A 13,575-nucleotide genomic window follows, 5' to 3' on the forward strand; every position below is an offset into this window, starting at 1 on the left:
TACTAAATTGACAATATGATAATGAATTAGGGGGATTTGATTCCACCTTAATTCGACTTAATCAACTAGCGAGGAATTGTCGTAATCCGAATTGTAATGCTTCCGCATAACAATTGGGTGTACCTAATACCTAATTGTTCATGGTAATCTCTACCAACTAACAACTAGCATGTGAAGTAATCAAACCCATTCTCATGGTAAACTAATTATTTTCTAGAATGGAATAGAATATTAAGAACTATTCTACGCTAACAGCAATCAAGTTTTCATCAAGGCTTCTTCAACCCCTCTGGTGAGGTTTTAGCCTTGAATCATTAAACTATCATTTATATATAAACAATAACAAGACATGATAAAAGAATATAAATTTACTTATTTGATTTAAAATGAAAGTCTAATCATGCAAGATTGAATTGAAACTAGTAATGATTATTAACTAAATCTACGAATTAAAGCTAAAATGATTTAATGAAATGAAACTAGAATTATCAATAGCTAACTAACTTTATTGATCTAATGAATAATAACAATAAATTGATTCAAAACTAAATTCAAAACAAGGTAATAAAAATAATTAATGGAGTCTAAAACTAATTTATTTTCTAATCTAGATCTAAGATGATGATTAACTAATTATCAAACTAAGACAACCTAATTATGAATTTAAGACAACTAAAACTAAATAAGGATTGAATCAATAAACTAAATTGAAATGAAAAACTAATAATTTATTATAAAACTAAATCGGATTCTAAATAATATTCATTCTTTGTTCTAACTAATCTATTGGAATGGAAAAACTAATTCTATGAAGTAAAAACTAGATCTAAAAACTAAGTTCTTGGATAATTGCTAACTAAAAAGTCTTGTGTCTTCAAATAGAGGAGACAAGATCCACTTTTTTGTGCATGGGCTGAGGAGCCATGTTTTAGGCTGAAAAATGGAGCCCAAAACCCAATTTCTTCAGTCCACAGAGGGGTTTTCAGCTGGATTTGACTTCAACAGCCTTTTCGTTCACTAATGTACCTCTGATTAGGTCAAGACTTAGACCATTAGAAAGCTCATTCCGAGCTGGTCGTTTTGACATAAGGTAGGCCCAATTCCGAGGTCTGAGTCCAAAAATACAGCTTCCGGAAGTTCTGCGGACTTTTGTGCACTGTTTCTGCCCGATTTGACTTTGACTTTTTAGCTTTGACCGGGATTTAAATGGGCTTTTTCTCCTTGGATCTTGGCCTTTAATCAAAGAACTTCTTAACAACCAACCCTTGCTCCATTATCTCACAAAAAGGGTGCATTTCTACACATATTCGACTCCAATGCCTGAAATACATAAAAACACGATAACAGTACTAACTCTTACTTATTAATCACATAATTGGTCAGAAAGCAATATTGTTAAAGGGTTAAAACTACAGTTTTTGGTTCTTATCATGTTACTGGATCGAGAGAGCGAGGCGCGCTCTGAACAGACTATTTAATGGTGCGGTCGTGATCAAAGCTTTGATTCGTCAGCTGGAATTTCTTCAGTGCCTTCACCGTGGTTCAAGTTTTTTTTTTTTGCAGGCAGTAATGTTACTAGATTGAGAGCGCGAGCCGCGCTCTGAACAGCCTATTTAAGGGTGTGGTCCCTCTCAAAGCTTACATTTGTCTTTTGGAATTTTTTCAGTATCTTCACTGTGGTTCATGTTTTTTTTTTAGGCAGTAATGTTACTGGATTTAGAGCGTGAGGCGCGCTCTGAACAAGCTAGTTAAGGGTGCGGTCGTGCTCAAAGTTTTGATTCCTTAGCTGGAATTTCTTTAGTGCCTTCGCCAAGGTTCTAGTTTCCTCCCCGCCGTTTAAAGCTATGATTGTCAGCTGAGCTAAAATTTCTTCGGTGACTTCTCCATTCGATTTTTTTTTCCCTGCTCAATTCTATGATTTGTCAGCTGAGCAAGAATTTCTTCAGTGACTTCTCCATGGTTCTAGGTTTTTTTTTTTTTTTTTTTTTTTTTTGCAGGCTGTAATGTGACTAGATCGAGAGCACGAGACGCGCTCTAAACAGGCTATTTCAAAGCGTTGTTTGAAATTCTGCTGGAATTTCTTGAGTGACTTCACTGTGGTTCAAGTTTTATATTTTATATTTTATTATTATTTTTTTTTTAGGTAGTAATGATTCTAGATCGAGAGCACGATGCGCGCTCCGAACAGGCTATTTAAGGGCACGGTCGCGATCAAAGCTATGATTTGTTAGCTGGAATTTCTTCAGTGCCTTCACCGTGGGTTTTTTAAGTAATGTTACACGATCGAGAGTGCGAGGTGCGCTCTGAACAGGCTATTTAAGGTCGCAGTCGCATTCAAAGCTATGATTTGCCAGCTGGAATTTTTTAAGTGACTTCACTGTGGTACACATTTTATTTTTATTTTTATTTTTTTTGCAGGCAATAATGTTACTGGATCTAGAGCGCGCTCTAAACATGCTATTTAAGGGTGCGGACGTGCTCAAAGTTATGATTCGTCAGCTAAAATTTCTTCTGTGCCTTTACCATGGTTCAAGTTTTTTGTTTTTTTTTTTTTTTTTTTTGCAGGCAGTAATATTACTGGATCGAGAGCGCGCTTTGAACAGGCTATTTAAGGGCGTGGTCACGCTCAAAGCTATAATTCGTCTAAAGGAATTTCTTCAGTACCTTCACCGTGGTTCATTTTTTTTCTTTTTCTTTTTTTTAAGGTAGTAATGTAACTGGATCAAGAGCGTGAGGCACGCTCTTACAGGCTATTTAAGGGTGCAGTCGGGCTTAAAGTTATGATTCCTCTGCTAGAATTTCTTGAGTGACTTCACCGTGGTTTTTTTTTTTTTTTTTTAGCAGGCAATAATGTTACTGGATCGAGAGCGTGAACAGGCTTTTTAAGGGCGAGGTTGCAATCAAAGCTATAATTCGTCTACTGAAATTCCTTCAATACATTCACCGTGGTTCAAGTTTTTTTTTTTTTTTAAGGTAGTAATGTTATTGGATCAAGAGCACAAGGCGCGCTCTTAACAGGCTATTTAAGGGCGTGGTCACGCTTGAAGTTATGATTCATCTACTGGAATTTCTTTAGTGACTTCGCTGTGGTTCATTTTTTTTTTTTTTTTTTTTGCAGTAATTTTACTGGATCGAGAGCGCTCTCTGAACATGCTATTTAAGGGCGCAGTTGCGCTCATAGCTAGGATTCGTCTACTGGAATTTCTTCAGTACCTTCCCCATGGTTCAAGATTTTTTATTTTATTTTTTATTTATTTATTTTTGTTGCAGGCAGTAATATTACTGGATAGAGGGTGCAAGGCGTGCTATGAACAATCTATTTAAGGGCATAGTCGCGCTCAAAGCTGTGATTCGTCTACAGGAATTTCTTAAGTTACTTCACCGTGGATCAAGTTTTTTTTTTTTTTGGTAGTTAGTAATATTACTGGATCGAGAGCGCGAGGCGCACTCTAAACAGGCTATTTAAAGGCGCGATCGCGCTCAAAGTTATGATTCGTCTACTTGGTATTTCTTGAGAGACTTCACCATGGTTCAAGTTTTTTTTTTTTTTTTTTTTTTTTTTTTTTTTTTTGTAGCTAGTAATGTTATTGGATTGAGAATGCACTCTGAACCAGCTATTTAAGGGCGCAGTCGCATTTAAAGCAAAGATTCGTCTGTTGTAATTTCTTGAGTGACTTCACTGTGGTTCAACTTTTTATTTATTTATTTATTTGATTTTGCTGGCAGTAGTGTTACTGGATCGAGAGAGTAAGGTGTGCTCTGAACATGCTACTTAAGGGCGCGAGTGCGGTAAATGTTATGATTCGTTTGCTAGAATTTCTGGAGTGACTTCACCATGGTTCAAGTTTTTTTTTTTTTTTTTTTTTGGCAGTAATGTTATTGGATCGAGAGCGAGCTCTGAACAGTCTATTAAAGGGAACGATCACACTCAAAGTTATGATTCGTCTACTGGAATTTCTTCAGAACCTTCACTGTGGTTCAAGTTGTTTTTTTTTTGCAGGCAGTAGTGTTATTGGATCGAGACAGCGAGGCGCGCTCTGAACAGGCTATTTAAGGGTGCAGTTGTGCTCAAAGCTTTGATTCGTCAGTTGGAATTTCTTCAGTGCCTTCACCATGGTTCAAGTTTTTTTTTGTTGCAGGCAGTAATGTTACTGGATCGAGAGTGCGAGGCTCGCTTTGAACAGTCTATTTAGGGGCGCAGTCACGCTCAAAGCCTAGATTTGTCTTTTGGAATTTTTTCAGTATCTTCACCGTGGTTCATGTTTTTTTTTAGGCAGTAATGTTACTGGATTGATAGCGCGAGGTGCGCTCTGAACAGGCTAGTTAAAGGTGCGGTCGTGCTCAAAGTTTTGATTCTTTAGCTGGAATTTCTTCATTGCCTTCACCGTGGTTCTAGTTTTTTTTTTTTTTGCAATCAATAATGTTACTGGATCGAGAGCGTGAGGCGCGCTATGAACAGACTATTGAATGGCGCAGTTGCACTCAAATATGGTCTGCTAGAAATTTTTCAGTACCTTCACAGTGGTTCAAGGTTTTTTTTTTTTGGCGGTAAGAATGTCACCGGATCGAGGCCGAGGCACACTCTGAACAATCCATTTAAGGGCATGGTCCCGCTCAAAGCTATGATTCATCTGTTGGAATTTCTTAAGTGGTTTCACTGTGGTCCAAGTTTGTTTTTTTTTTTTTTTTTTTGTAGGTAGTAATGTTACTAGATTAAGAGCGCAAGGAGCACTCTGAACAGGTATTTAAGGGCGCAGTTGCTCTCAAAGTTATGATTTGTCTGCTATAATTTTTTCAGTGACTTCACCGTGGTTCATGTTTTTATTTTTTTTTTAATTTTATTTTATTTTATTTTTGCAGTCAGTAATGTTACTGGATCGAGAGCGTGAGGCGCGCTCTGAACATGCTATTTAATGGCGCGGTCACGCTCAAAGCTATGATTCGACTTTTGGAATTTCTTCAGTACCTTCACCGCGGTTCACTATATATACAGCCCGGCTCCTAAAAGGACCTTAAATAAGTACCAAATCTAAAACACCCACAACTTTACCTACAAAATGATTTATAACCTAATCTTTTGTGTATATGATCTACTAACCATAAAGAACATCTCTACAAAAATTCAACTCCTTTGACAATTTTTAACATTGGCAAAAGATGATTGCAAAAACTAGACATTTCTAGACCTTTATATATATTTTCAAAAGTGGAAAACAATTTTATCTAAGTTAGAGGATATCAAACGATTTGAATTTTTGTAGAGATGTTCTTTATGGTTAGTAGATCATATGCACAAAATATTAGGTTTTAAATCATTTTGTAGGTGAAGTTGTGGGTGTTTTAAATTTGATACTTATTTAAGGTCCTTTTAGGAGCCGGGCTATATGCAGCCACAACTTCACCTACAATAATGTATATATAGCCGGGCTGCATATGTATACATTATATATACATAATGTATATATAGTCGGGCTGCATATATATATATATATATATATATATATATATATATATATATATATATATATATATATATATATATATATTTTTACCGCAATAATGTTCTTTGGATCAAAGCGTGAGGCGCAGTCGCGCTCAAAGTTATGATTCGTCTGCTGAAATTTCTTGAGTGATTTCACCGTGGTCTAAGTTTTTTTTTTTTTTTAGGCAGTAATGTTACTGGATCGAGAGCGCGCTCTAAACATGCTATTTAAGGGCGCAGTCATGCTCAAAGCTAAGATTCGTCTGCTGGAATTTCATCAGTTCCTTCACCGTGGTTTTAGTTTTTTCTTTTTTGCAGGCAGTAGTGTTACTGGATCGAGAGCCCGAGGCGTGCTCTGAACAGGCTATTTAAGGGTGCAGTCGTGCTCAAAGTTTTGATTCGCCAGTTGGAATTTCTTCAGTGCCTTCACCGTGGTTCAAGGATTTTTTTTGGTATTAATGTATGTTACTATATCGATAGCACGCTCTTAACAGGCTATTTAAGGGCGCGATTGCACTCAAAGCTATGATTCATCAGCTGGAATTTCTTCTGTGCCTACAACGTGGTTCAAGTTTTTTTTTTTGTAGACAGTATTGTTACTGGATCAAGAGTGCGAGGCGCGTTCTGAACACGCTATTTAAGTGCGCGGTCACGCTCAAAGCTATGATTCGTCTACTGAAATTTCTTCAGTACATTCACCGTGGTTCAAGTTGTTGTTGTTGTTTTTTTTTTTGCAGGTAGTAATATTACTCGATCGAGAGCGCGAGCTGAGGAGCACTCTGAACAAGCTATTTAATGGCGCGGTCGCAGCTAGGCGACCTCTAGGCAGTCCAGTCAAGTTTTTTTTTTTTTTTTTTTTTTTTGAATGATTAAATGTTGAAAATTAAAAATCCGTGTAGGCTTAAGATTTGAATGAGTTTAAAAGACTAAAGTTCAACGTAAATTATATGCCACTATAAGAAAGAGTATGTTTTTATATGAAGTTGATTTTCTTAAACTATTACACATTTTTGTAATAAGTATCTTTGTTTGTGTTTATTTTTTGAGTTATGGTAAATGATTTTCTTCATTTCTTGTAGTATAGGTGTGTATTACTATATATATTATAAGATATATTTGAAAAAAATTGCCTAGCGCCTGGACGATCTAGGCGCTAGGCACTCTCCCACTGCCCGACTACTGCCTAGCATTTTTTAGAACATTGCTTCTGTCATTGTAGGCTGGTTCTTGGATTGAATTGGTGTTCAAAATCATAAGAACTAAAAGCAAATTGATCTGTGTACAACATAAGGGGCCTTTTTGTTTATCAATAAAAACTTAAGGGGCTTTCTCAGGGCATCTCTAATGGAGGGTGTAAATTGTTTAAAATGTAAAATTTACACTCTAAATGTCAAAAACATGTTTCCAATAGGGGGTGTAAATCCCAGGTGATAAGTTAATAGTTAATAGAGGGGGTGGGGAATTCTCCATCCGGCTATTAGTTAATAAACATCTCGGGCGTCACTTGAAGTAACGTCCCAATTAAAAAGAAATTCGGACGTCACTTAAACTCACGTCTGTTTTATTTTTTTAGAATTGTAACGTTTGTGACGGGTAAAGACCGTCATTTATTGGTTGGGTCAGTTTAATAAACTACGGACGTTACTCAAAGTGACGTGCGTTTTATTTATTTTTTTAATTAAATTACTTGCGACGGACTTTGACCGTCGTTTTTTCTCAGTTTTTAAATTTTACAAATTCTTAAACTTTATTGCATTGGATACCATTTTGGATGTGGAAACTATTAATCTGTAAGAGGAGTCATAAAATCGTAGTGGCACTTATGTGGAGGTGTATATATACACTCTCCATTGGAGATGCCTTTGGTAGACAAAATGGCCCCAATAAATACGTCCACTTACACTAAAATACGCATAATCGTGCTGGGAGAACACAAGCAAGAGTTCGTAATAAGGCCCAAGAATTAGCAGCACTAGTTATTGAGATGAAAGTTGTAGATGAACATATTCGGATAAAATAACGTATAAAAACCAGTTTCATAAAAATGCAGTCCATCCAACCAGTCCACAAATCATCCATCCAACCGGTCCGCGAGTCAATATGACCAAAACTTAGGCAAACGAAAGCATGCAAAATCCTGGAGCCAAAACATGAGAAACCCGTTTCCATCCACCACAAGAAATGCCTGACTTTTGTGGGCACACGCAGTAGCACGAGATGTGCAGTAAAATTGAAACTTGGAAGAACATGGGCTTTTTTATCTAGCTTTACGGTCACTAGGCCTAAAACCGAAACCAAAGCCAGTTGACTATATGACGCAAATCTGATCATTATAGCATCAGGAAAAAAACAGCACCAAGAAAAAAGTATAGTAGAAAGTAGAAACCATCAATTGTTGGGGGTGTCTTGAGCATTAAGTTTAGATGAATTTTCTAATTCGGCTTTGGATTATTAGTTTTAAAATTTGAGTATTATTTGATAATTATAATCCATCGTTTAAAACTTGAGGATTATTGGATAATTATTATCTACCGTTCTTGCTTGTATGTTTATTCAGTTTAATTATGGATTAACTTTATTTCTTTATTTACTAAATTGAACTTTAATAAAAATCATTACATGTTCACTACAACTTCTTTTTCAAGTAATGCTCAAAGTGTATGGACCGATTTAGCAAGCCAGTCCGACGGCTAGCTGCATTATTAGCAGTTCAGTGTCAAAACGGTAAAAATAAAATGCACTCTCTGGCGCAGCCAACGTATTCCTGCCCGTGACCAAATTTTTTAATGGATGAGTACTAATTTTCTCTTCTTTTATAGAGTCAACACATGCTAGAGAGAAAATCAAAAGGCTCTAGAATTAAGAAATATGACCATTTAACAGTCATGTTAATCTTTTCACTACTTTCGACCAACTGGTGGCGTACATAAAGCCTAAGCTAAATGGCCACGCTTGAGACTTTAGTATATCAAGACCATAAACATGATCGAGTAAATTGCATATACAAAACTCCTCTGCGCAAGACAAAGCAAGTAAAATAATATACAGTATAATCAGTTCCAAACTGAACACTATCCAACAAAAGCCAATGTGCTGGGCATCCAACTTGAAACACAGAATCACTTCTTTTTATAACATTGTCGATAAAAACACAGGGAGAGAGAGAATAGGAGTTAAAAAGCAGTAAGTTTCCACTCAGGTTATTATGGTATTGATAATTTAGCATCAGCATCTAACTAAGTCTCACGAAATGGCAGTATTAACAAAACCGAGGGAGGCATTAGATGCGACAGATTTATGGAAATTAGTTTCAGCTCAGGTACTTGGTAAGGATGGATTCAACGACACCTTGAGCTATGGGGTGATAACTATCGCGAGCTTCAGCAAATAGTCTTTTAGCTAATATCTTTGCTTCATCATTTCCAGTGCATTGTGCTAAAGCAGTATAAAGTGGGCGCAGGTACTTCATCCTACCGACCTCCTTCAAAGTTTTTTCCACTTCACCATAGTACTCTTTGCACCCAGAACAAATTGCCAGTTTCAGAAATGCAACCTTCACCTCATAGTCCTTGGATTCTGCTAGTCTATAGCGTTTATCCAGAGATGTGACCTGCATACCAATCATCTTAAGCTATAAGCAAATCCCCGCTTTGGTCTCATTTGTCTAACGCTATCTTTTAATTTTTGGACAGATGCAAAGTTGAATTTGAATATACTTGATAATTAGTGTAAGTGCATGTACAGTAGGATTGTACACATATGAAGCAATGACAAACTAATGACGTCAAATAGACAAGTCAGAAGAGACTATACCTGTGAAGCTTCAGAAGATTTGGGCAGATTCTCCAGGTAAAGTTCCCATTCCTGACCCTGCCAATCTGCTACTTCATCCTCTGATGGCATCCTCCCAAGCTTAAACTCATTAGCAAGCCCCAAAATCTTCACGTAGATGTTAGATACAGGTTCGCAAGCATCAGGGGGAATACCAGTACCCTCAGTCCAAAGATCCAAGTCAATTTCCTTCTCTATTCCAGGAACATTTACTTTTAAGAAGTTGAGAAATGTTTCGGTATCAATTGATTGGAACTTAAAGGTGGCAATGTATGTCTTAGTGAAATCATCAAATGCAGGCCGACCAATCTGTAATTGAAAAAAAAAAAAAAAAAAAAAAACAAAATGAATCAATTTCGAACCGATTTTTTTCAGAAGCAGAAAATCCTATGGCTATACTGTTGTGGGCATAAAAATACCTGACGCTCAATGCGCCAAAGAAACTGATAACCCTTTTCGTATGGCACTTCAGAATACACATCATCTGGGTCCACCCCTTCCTGGTTGTTCTTCAGCTTTGTAAATTCCAAATTGTCCTTGAATCTTTCCACTTCATTGTTTAAGCCCCTCCAACCAATTCCTGCATTCAGAGCAGCCCTCTCCTCTCCCTGCACAGCCTCAACTATTCTACGCTCTGCGTATGTTGTAAAACCCTGGGAAAACAAAGGGAAAAAGTGGCGCCTATATAACTTTGAATTTCTTAAATCAAATGGATCTTGAAGCTCATCTCATCATTAACAATCAGCAGTTACAACACAAATAACTGTGAGCATTTCAGTTATCTAAAATCACAACTCTACATAGATTTAAAAGGCAAAGGAGATAAAAACAAAAACACAGCACCGATGAGATTTCTTCTCTCAGATTATTAACCAAAACTAGTTATTGCCCTTCATACGTGGTAAAACCATGGGAAAATATTTGGTATAAACTCAATCAAATGGATCTGGGACCAAATTTCATCAATAACAAACTACAATTCCTCCAGGAAAAAAAAGAAAAAAAAAACTGTAAAAATCTAAGCCTTTAAAACGATAACAATTAACATAATAAGCAAAGTGGAAAAATAATCGTATTATGGGATTTCTCTTCTCAGATAATTACCAAAATTAGTAAAACTATATTCCCAATCCGATATGCGATTCTATGTTTAGTATAATCTATACAAACAAACTGAAAAGCACAATCAATACCTCATTCAACCAAAAATGCTCATTAGTCTTGTTTGTGATCAAGTTACCAGTCCAACTATGAGCAAGCTCATGAGCGACAACCTGAGCACCACTTGCATCCCCTTTAATCACAGTCGGAGTTAAAAACACCAACTTGGGATTCTCCATTCCACCATAAGGAAAGCTCGGTGGCAACACGAGTAAATCAAACCTATCCCAATCATAAGGTCCAAAAAGCTTCTCACCCTGCCTAATCATCTCCTCAGTCCCCGCAAACTCCGTAGCTGCAGCTTCCAACACACTCGAGGCTAACTCCGCATACACCCAAGTTCTCGGCCCAACTTCCTTATACCCAATTTCCCCAACCGCAAACGCAAACAAATAAGGCGGAATTGGTTGTTCCATGATAAACTCCTCTACCATCCTCTCCTCCCCACACCAAACTGCATCATCGCAAGACATTTCACACTCATTAAAAAATGGTGGTCGTCTTTCCACATGTTTTGCAGCCATAACCGCAGACAACTCCCTAGGCACATTAATCTTCGCCAAGTAGTTTATCCGCGCAGCAGGGGTATCTTGACAAGGGAAAATAGACCTAGCATGAATAGATTGACATTGAGTATAAACAAACGGAAACCGTTTGTTAAAAGTCTGAGGTGGCAAAAGCCACTGAAGGGCAGAAGACGAAGGAGTGGTAGTGTACTTGATGCAAAATGTGTTTTGGTTAGACAGCACGACTACGAGATTTTGACCCTTAATGGGATCAATAAACGGGGAGAGATGAAAAGGGAGTTGGGTTTGAGTAAGTGGGTCAGTGACAGAAATGATATTGAGTGATCGAGTGTCGAGAGAAATGGGACCAGTGTGTGGTTTCGAAAGAGTGAGAGTCGAGGATGCGTGGATTGTGGAGGATGGGAAATCTATGTAGAGATTTAAGGAGATGGTTGTTGTTAAAGGGTGTGTTGAGTCTGTGTAGGAATGAGGGTCGATGAGTTGTGCCATTATTGAACAAGGGAATTTACTCAATTTAGGTTAGGTTAGCGTTTTTAGGGGTTTGGCTGGGTTTTTGAAAGAGGATTTTTATTTTATTTTATTCGAGAAATATATTTTTTATTAAATAGGACGAAACAGTGTTGGTTAGCAACAACCTTCGCTGTAGCTGTGCTTCTCCTACATAGAAATCTCCGTTACCAAACCCCACCCCTGTAACACCAACACATGCATGCTTATAAATCAACACATCTGCCAGTCGGAATGGACCAGGGCGTGAGCGTAGTATATAATTTATTTGGCTTTTATATATATATATATATATATATTTTATTTATTTATTTATTTCCACGACTTAATTAATTTTTTGATAATTAGACAGATAAATTAAGGAAAATAGACTATATCATTGTCTAGTTTATTCAAGTGTAACAATATTGATTCAATCTTTTCGCTACGGTTATTTTATTGCGTACTTGAACCAACAGTCGTGTATTAACATGTGTTACGCTTTAGCACGTACACAAAATTATCTATCAATAATTATGTGTGCGGTAAATGTGAAGAAGTATACAATTATCCCAACAATGAAAGAAACTAGTATTTGTGGGAATTTCTCCTGTTAAGTAGTCATGCATTACAATCGGCACCCCAATGGAACCCTTTTATGTTTGGAGCTAAGTCACAAAATATCCTATCAACATACATTTAATTTTAAAACAATATTACATTCTCCAAATGGATAAGAACGGAATTTTCGGCAAAATCTTCTCTATATTTTCAACATTAAATCACAAAATCTGTCATTCCAAAGAAACATGTTTTTGTATTTCGTTATTTGAAGAACCAAAAATACATATATACAACACCATTAGAAAACTAAAGCAACATCCCGAAGGTTTTAAAACAATATACATATAACAAGTTACACAGTTATTTACTTTAGAAGCAAATATTACATTCTCCACGTAGAAAAATCATAACACATATTTTACGAATAAAAATTTTGACAGAGTCTCCTTTGTATTTTCAATATTAAATCATAAAAAATCTGTCATATCTAGAAATCATTAAACCTGTCATATGTAGAAACATACATTTGAAGACACAGATTCCAAAGTAACAACATCGAACCAAAGTAACAACATCCCAAAGGTTCTAAAATACTATATGTTTCAGCAAGATTTGCTAAAACACACCAGTTGAGGGTCGGAAGTAATGTTTTTTTGGAGATGGTGAAGGAGATGTGATAAGAGCCCAAAACTGTAGTTTTAACCCCTTAATAATCATACTGTTAGACCAATTATGTGAATAATAAGTAAGAGTTAATCTGATTACGTGTTTTTATGCATTTCAGCTTCAAAGTCCATTATCTTGTGAGAAATGTGCCACTTTAGCGAGATAAAGGAGCAAAAGTCGTGAGAACTTCGAATGCCATATCTTTGGACTCGGACCTCGGATTGAGGCCTACCTTATGTCAAAACGACCGGCTCGGAAAGAGCTTTGCAATGGTCCAAGCCTTGACCCAATCAGAGGAGCAGAAGTGGACGAAAAGTCTGTGGAAGCTAACTGCAGCTGAAGAAGCCTTTTTGGACTGAAAGAATTGGGTTTTGGGCCTGATTCTCTGGCCCAACCCATGGCTCCAAGCCCATGCACGAATTTTGGATCTGGATGTATAAAAACAAAAGCTTAGCTCTTTGTTAATAGTAGCTAGTTAGACCTAAATTAAGATATAGAATTATAGATCTAGTTTTATTAATTAAATTAAGTTTTAGTTCCATTTAAATTCTTGTTTTAGATTAAATCCTTGAATCATTGTTCTTGATAGATTAGATAAATAAAGTAGTATTTTTTATCAAGTTCGAATTTGTCATTTCCATTTTAGATCTAAATTCAATTCTTGTCATTGTTTTATTCCAGCCATTAAATTAGATTCATTATTGCTAAATTAAGTAATTCTCAAATTCTCACATTATGTTTAGTTTAGATTCAATGGTAAATGTTAGATTGATGACTCAAGGCTAAACCTCCATTAGAGGGGTTGATGAAGCCTTGATGAAACCTTTAGTTGTTTAGTATAGAAACGTTGTAGCATCT

General features: G+C 36.5%; 1 protein-coding gene across 1 annotated transcript; it reads right to left on the reverse strand.

Annotated features, from left to right (window-relative positions):
- Window positions 1-8,500: 8,500 nt before the first annotated feature.
- Window positions 8,501-11,687, reverse strand: LOC147487923 (peptidase M1 family protein). Its single transcript, XM_086572894.1, has 4 exons — window positions 10,507-11,687; window positions 9,733-9,966; window positions 9,296-9,622; window positions 8,501-9,092 (listed from the first exon to the last, which is right to left on the reverse strand). The coding sequence occupies exons 1-4, from the start codon at window positions 11,488-11,490 to the stop codon at window positions 8,793-8,795; spliced, it is 1,845 nt and encodes a 614-aa protein (XP_086429020.1). The 5' UTR covers window positions 11,491-11,687; the 3' UTR covers window positions 8,501-8,792.
- Window positions 11,688-13,575: the final 1,888 nt, after the last annotated feature.

This window comes from Coptis chinensis, chromosome 7, assembly GCF_015680905.1.
Source record: "Coptis chinensis isolate HL-2020 chromosome 7, ASM1568090v1, whole genome shotgun sequence".
Classification (NCBI taxonomy): domain Eukaryota; kingdom Viridiplantae; phylum Streptophyta; class Magnoliopsida; order Ranunculales; family Ranunculaceae; genus Coptis; species Coptis chinensis.

Coding starts and splice junctions, on each gene's coding strand:
- LOC147487923 (XM_086572894.1), bottom strand. CDS start 11,490: ATGGCACAACTCATCGACCCTCATTCCTACACAGACTCAACACACCCT. Junction 9,967..10,506: donor AGCATTTTTGGTTGAATGAG/GTATTGATTGTG, acceptor TTGTTTTCCCAG/GGTTTTACAACATACGCAGA. Junction 9,093..9,295: donor AATCTTCTGAAGCTTCACAG/GTATAGTCTCTT, acceptor ATTGGTATGCAG/GTCACATCTCTGGATAAACG.